We start from the raw sequence: 6,622 nt of genomic DNA, 5'->3' as shown, positions 1-6,622 counted from the left end.
AAAGCTTGAGCTGAGTTCTGGAGGAGTGTCGTCTATTTGCGGGGAAGGGCACATTCCCGGTGAATGGTGATGGTAGCGGGAGGCAGACAGGTTCCTGGGTGGGAAGGGGCAGGTCCCTGGTGAAACCCCACTTTCAAGCCAGGGACAGCCTGAAGTTCCTGGGCCAGGATGCCAGTTCCTGGTGAAGTCCGAGATCCAGAAAGAGAACTTACTTGATGCCTTTCAGCCAATCAAGTGGTGCTTTTTCCAGGCCTGCCCATGGGCCAATCAGCACACACTTCCTCCTGTCTATGGACCAATCAACATGTACTTCCTCCATTCTGAGCCCATACCTGCCTGTGGATAGGAGCTACCCACTTCGAGTCTCCTCTCCGCTGAGAGCTATTTGGTCAGCTGTTCTCTGCCTTGCTCACCCTCCAGATGTCTGCCAAACCTCATTCTTCCTGGACATGGGACAAGAACTTGGAACCTGCTGAATGGTGAGAGCAAAAGGAGCTGTAATACTTTCCTGGCCAGCTTGCCAAGTTGCAGGTGGGAGCCAAAGTGGCTGTAACGGGTTCCTGGCCAGCTCGCTGAGCTGCGGGTGGTGACACGCTCCCAGACTGAGGGAGTGAAGAGTGGTGACCCTTGTAGAGGCCCAGGCCTTGGGATTCCCCAAGCCAGAGCTATAATGCTATAGCCCTCCCACCCTCTGCTGGCGCCCAGTGGCCACCCCATGCAGTGAGAAGCAGCGGTGGGGCCGGGACAGCCAAGGAGCCGTGGACCGGTGTGGGACAGCAGGACCAAAAGACCTGTAACACAAATGAGGTGAATCATGCCGCCCCGGAAACACGACCCCCTGCTCGCCATGCTGTGGGTGATGAGAAGGACAGAAGAGCTGTGGCCCTTCTGGGAGCCCAGACCTCGGGGCTCCCTGAGCCACGGCTGTGACACACTATAACCCCCCTTTGGGGCTCTGTGGCTCCTGGCATCTATGAGCTTTCGGGTGCCACCATGTTCCCCTTGTCCAGATGCTGATGCCTGCAGTGGAAGCCACTTGTGGTACCTCTGGTCCAGCCACAGCCTCGCATGGAGCCGGCAGCTGTGCAGGCACCTAGAGCTGCCTGCTCCACCACAGCAGCTGCATGGCTGGGTGTGCGCAGTGGTTGGACCCCATGCTCGCTTGCTCACATACCCCTTGCCGCTCTGCACATGGCTCACCCTTGGCAGGCGTGGGATCTGGGTTGGTAGTGCAAGCCGAGCGCAACCTGCTGGGCTGAGTGGGCTCGAGCAAAACTCTAGCAGAGGCGCCGCTGGCCACGGAGGTTTCTAGCTGGTGAAGCGATACCCAAAGGATCCTATGACATTAGTGGCTGCATGGGCAGGTGCATTGGGGGCGCACTGGGTGCTCCTGCTGCCCTGCTTCCACGTGCCTCTGAGCACTGCACTACATAGACATTTAAGCCTCATAATAACCCCTAGAGGAGGCTGAGCTCTGCATTATACAGACATTTAGGCCTCATAAAAACCCCCTAGAAGAGGCTCAGTACTTAAGTAGGTCCCATTTGATAGATGAGGAAACTGAGGCTCAGTCGTCCATGGCTTGTCGAAGGTCACCAGCTAGTGAGCACAGAACCAGTTTAGCCCAGGTCGTACAGCTTCAGAGCTCACATGCGTAACTTGTTACATTATTCCTACTCAGGAAGTGGAACCCCCAGGAACAGATGGCTGATTGGAGGAGGGACCAGCATAAGGAAAGGGGCAGGATTCAGGGGTGGGAGGGGAAGTCGATATCTGTTTTGGATGCATGTCAGCACCAGCGTGGGAGTAGGCAGTGAGCTGTTGAAAATTCTGGAGTTCAGAAATAACCGTGTCTTGCAAATCCAGATGCAGAGGTCACTGCTTGAAGGTGGCAGTTTGCACCTTGGATATGAAGGAAATTGCTAAGAAGAAAGCAGTGAGAAGAAGATGGGGGCACCAAAATTCAAGAAATGGCAGGGAAGGATCTGTCTGTGTATGGAGGGAGGAGGAGGTCAGAGGTGGCTGGAGCTCCAGGATGAAATAGGCGATGTTAGATATCGGCCACCTGTTGACAAGGGTCCCAGACTCAGCATCCTCCGAGTGGGTCTTCTCCCTCCCCTCTGCAGCCTGCCTTGCTTCACTGTTGCAAGCTTCCTAGTAAACCAGTCTTCTCCCTGCTATAATTTTATATTGCTTGTTGAAACGATATTCCAACAAGTAACATAAATATTTTTTATATACTAGGCTAAATAAAACATATTTAAAAATTAATGTCACCTATTTATCTTCATTTTTCTAATGTGGTCACTAGAAATTTACAAGTGCACTTGTGGCTCCCATGATGTTCCTATTGGGTGGTGCTGTGCTCCCACAGTGCAACGACTTCAATCTCGCCAAGACCTCTGGCTTGAGTTAAGCCGGGAAAACAGATACCACTCTAGACATTTCAAGCATGAAAGAACATAGCTCCAGGGAAGGCCAAGTCCTCACGAAGGGATGCAGAGCTCGGTGGTAAAGAGCACCGTTTTCTAAGAATTTGCTTTCAACAAAAATTGGGAACGCCCAATCAAGTTATTCGCTGACACAAATTAAAAGAGATTGATACATCAGTATGTGATTTTGGCATTTAAGTCCAAAGAATTGAATGACATTGCTACTCCTTCACACGGGTGCCTCCGAGGGTCCCCGCTAAGGCCTCTCCCTCTCCACCCTATGTGCAGCTGACCTGCCGGGGGCCTCACCTGCTGGAGGAGCAACTGCAGGGGAAGCACCTGTTAGGGGCCTCACCGGGCCGGGGGGCTCCTGAGGGGGAAGCACCTGCCCAGGGTGCACCTACCGTGTGCAGGCTGCGGACCACCCGGACAGGTGCCCCCTCGGCAGGGAGGGCGGTCACGGGGGCCGGCCAGGTCGGGGTGGGGTTCTCCCGGGGATCCAGACACGGCCCTGTGGCCTCTCCCCGCCCCAAGCCTTTCCTTTCTCTCCCCGTCTCTCTCTTCCTCTCCTTCCTCCTTCCCACAACACCGCCTGCTCGCAGCGCCCCGCCCTCTCCTGGACCGCGCACTCCCTCCGCGGAGGCCCCAGGACGCGCACGAGCGCGCAGTGGACGTCGGCGCGCGGACCGTGCATGGGTTCCCCAGCTGTGGCGCCCCGCGTGCGCGTTCCGTAGCGCCCGGCAGGGCACTGGGCTTAGCTGCTCGAGGCCGCGCCCTAAGAGGCGGGGCATAGACAGGAAGAAGACTGGCGGGCATGTGGGCGGGGCATGATCTGGAGGCGGGGCGGGGCGGACGTGTGGGCGGGGCCCGAGGCTCGCGGCGCCCCAGCTCTCGCGAGAGCGGCGCCCGATGACGACCGGGAGGGCGGGGCCCGTCTGGGGCGCCGGCGGGTGCGTTTGAATCTGGTCCGAGCGCGGGAAACGGCGGGTCCCCGAGCCCAGGTAAGAGCTGCGGTGCGGGGCCGGGATTGGGTTCACAGCAGGGGCTGGGAAGTAGCAGGGATCGGGCGGGAAGCCCCTCCTCGGCTGGTCGGGGTCCCAGCCTCCACTCCCCTAAGGAGGCGGCCGACCTGCGCGCGGGCAGTGCTGCCTCTGACGGAACTGGACGGAACTGGCGACCCCGGGCCATCCCCCCTACCCAGCTCAGCGACGCCTGTCCTTCTTGTCCGTGTCGGAGGAAAATCCCAGCCCCGGGCGCGGGCACTGCCCTCAGAGAGCGACCCCTCAGCCCTGAGCATGGGCACCGTCCTCAGAGAGTGTCCCCTCAGTCCTGGGCATGGGCACTACCCTCAGAGAGCGACCCCCTCAGTCCTGAGCATGGGCACTGCCCTCAGAGAGCGTCCCCTCAGTCCTGGGCATGGGCACTGCCCTCAGAGAGCGACCCCCTCTGTCCTGGGCATGTGAACTGCCCTCAGAGAGAGTCCCCTCAGTCCTGGGTGTCGGTACTGCCCTCAGAGAGTGTCCCCTCAGTCCTGGGTGTCGGTACTGCCCTCAGAGAGAGTTCCCCTGAGCCCTGGGTGTAGGCACTGCCCTCAGAGAGTATCTCCCCAGCTGTGGACGTGGGCATTGTCCTCAGAGACATCAGTCTCCTGAACTCTTGTTGCTGGTTTGGTGCCTCTTGTGTCCATGAGGAAGGAATTTGGGGACGGAGTGGGAAGTCACAGGTGGTGAGAAGGTAACAGGGATTTCTTCTTTTTAATGCTCATCTTGATTTAGTACCAGACCTCCTGTGCGAAGAGTAACCTGCTCTTCGGACTGATAACTGGATGGTGAGATGACTCCTTACCTTGAAAGTAGCATTCTGGCTGCAGGGCTGAGGTCTTATGCACATATGGTACAAGAAACATGGAATATTGCCACTTTGGGAGATAGATTGAAAAATTAACCATTAAAAAACTACAGTCACTAATATAAGAGGGAAAATGGGAAATATAGGAATAAGTTTGGTAGTCTAGAGGAAGTGTATTACTGTAGGTTGGACTAAAATGCCAAAGAGGTACACTTGGAAATAGAGCAAACAAGAAAAGTGACCAGAACTATGAAAAAGTGGAGAGTGTTCACAGACTTGCCGGGCGAAGACGTATGATTCCATGTGTTTGCTGCACCTTATTGGATTATTTTTCTAAAATCATGAATTTGTCCTAGCCACTATTCATTATGCTTGTTACTGGCCCCTCTCCTTTCCCTCCCCATTTTCTTTGTCCGTGAAAAGTGTGCCAGTCATGCTTAATTTAAAGAGGGAGACACGTTGTCGTTAGGCAATTTCATCATTGCATGAACATCGCAGAGTGGACTTGCCTACACCTAGAGGTGTAGCCTACACACATAGGCTGTATGGTGTAGCCTACTGCTCCCAGAATGTTACTGTACTGAATACTGTAGGCAACTGTAATACAATGGTAAGTATTTGCATCGCTAAACATATCTAAGCATAGAAAAGGCACAGTAAAAATATGGCATTATAATCTTATGGGACCACGGTCATACATGTGGTCTGTTGTTGATTGAAATGTTATGTGATCCATGACCGTAGTTCATAGTTCAGCCATTTGAGTTGAGGAATGAGATGACCAGACTTCACTGTTAACTTATTTCGGGAGTCATTAAGCTGAGGTTATTTTTGCTTTGTTCAATTTGGACATTAAAATGTAGTATTATATGTTTAAGATGACTCTCTGTCCCCATAATTATTGGCAGTAATTTTCCATATTGCTCTATTTATAATGGTGCAGGTGGTTTTCATTTATTTTTAAAGTGAGGGGGCTCCTACTGCAAATGTGTTCCATCATTTGCTATTACCTCATCCTTAGGTTGATGTTTTTTCAGTAGGGCACCAGTAGCACCAGGTATTGTGAATGCGAAATAGAATTTCCTGGAAAAACACAGGCAGGATGGAGGGTATACAAAGTCCCCTGAGCTCTCATTATCCCGAAGGGGTGGGAGGAGGGTGCTGTGGTTGAGCCTGCCTAATGCGTAGTCTAACAAGATCCCAGGTGACCCCCGGGGCCACTGTTTTCCATCTCACTTTGAATAACAAGATAACATTAACAGTGGGATTTTTTTGATGGAGGAATGGCCTTTAGAAAGGGAGCATCTTCAGAATCTGCAGCTGGGATCAGATTGTTCTTTTGTTCAATCAACTCAGATCTGCCGAGCCAGCATCTTGCTAAGGTACTAAAAAGGGAGAGATGGTGGTGAGCTTCCTAAGGCTATTTGGATTTCTCCCTCCTTAGTTGGTAATTTTATTAACAATTGTTGATAAAATATCATTAATGTTATGTTATTTACATCCCCAGTAAAAGAAATAAGTAAATTGTTTTTCAGATATTATAGCGTGTTTTATGTCAGAATGTTTTTAGAAACTGTCTGCCATACGTGGTTCAGGAATTTTCTTGCAGTTCTTGGATGTTAATATCAAATTAAATCTTATAGAAAAAGATATATTTGCAAGTGTTTCAGTATGATTGTGTTTTCCACTAGGGTTACAAAATAAATGCCATTTGAACAGTGCCATCTGTCATGGAAAAACGTGAGACATTTGTACAAGCCGTGTCTAAGGAGCTGGTTGGAGAGTTTTTGCAATTTGTTCAACTTGATGTAAGTTTCATGTTTTAGTTTTGTTGTGATTTTTGACTGTGAATATGAAATATGTTCTAAAGTCATTATGTCCCCAAAAGAAACATAGTTATCTCAGTGGATCCTTAGCGACCAATGTTTATTTGAAAGAAGAAAACAAAACCCTTTATACTCAAATCTACCTGCTGGTGGGCTACGCTAAGATGTAAAAGATAAACAGAAGTTAACCAGTCAAAGAGGGATGTTGGGGGAAAGGACCCATCTAACAAAGAAGGTCACTCTGAAGACTAGAGAAGGTTTGTTGTGTTTGAACTTGAAGTTCAGCAGGAAGGCAGAAGATGAGGCTGGGGGCTAGGCTACACGAGTCTTTACCATTTTAAGGAATTCAGACTTTATCTTGAGAATGGTGGGTGCTTGAAGCAGGGAGCGAGCTGTAGGCAAGGGAGGAAGAGAACAAAAGAGAAGGAGAGAGAACTAGTGGACAAAATAGAGGTAAGGAGAAAAATATGGTTTGCCTTTTGGAAATATTCCTCTGACTGCAAGTGAGAAATATGT

At 51.2% G+C, this 6,622-nt stretch overlaps 1 protein-coding gene across 2 annotated transcripts in view; it reads left to right on the top strand.

Annotated features, from left to right (window-relative positions):
* The first annotated feature begins 3,280 nt into the window (after nucleotides 1-3,280).
* The window catches only part of NCAPG2 (non-SMC condensin II complex subunit G2), a 69,302-nt gene continuing 65,960 nt past the window's right edge, over nucleotides 3,281-6,622 (top strand). The window contains exons 1-3 of one of the 2 annotated variants that reach the window (XM_063708884.1): nucleotides 3,345-3,433; nucleotides 4,208-4,260; nucleotides 5,972-6,088. In XM_063708884.1, the coding sequence (XP_063564954.1) occupies nucleotides 6,011-6,088 (78 nt within the window). In that variant the 5' untranslated portion in view covers nucleotides 3,345-3,433; nucleotides 4,208-4,260; nucleotides 5,972-6,010. Of the gene's footprint in view, nucleotides 3,434-4,207; nucleotides 4,261-5,971; nucleotides 6,089-6,622 lie in introns of both variants that reach the window. The other variant, XM_004046559.5, reaches the window with a different exon arrangement.

This window comes from Gorilla gorilla, chromosome 6 (assembly GCF_029281585.2).
Source record: "Gorilla gorilla gorilla isolate KB3781 chromosome 6, NHGRI_mGorGor1-v2.1_pri, whole genome shotgun sequence".
Lineage (NCBI taxonomy): Eukaryota > Metazoa > Chordata > Mammalia > Primates > Hominidae > Gorilla > Gorilla gorilla.
This window is presented reverse-complemented; position numbering and strand designations above follow the sequence as displayed.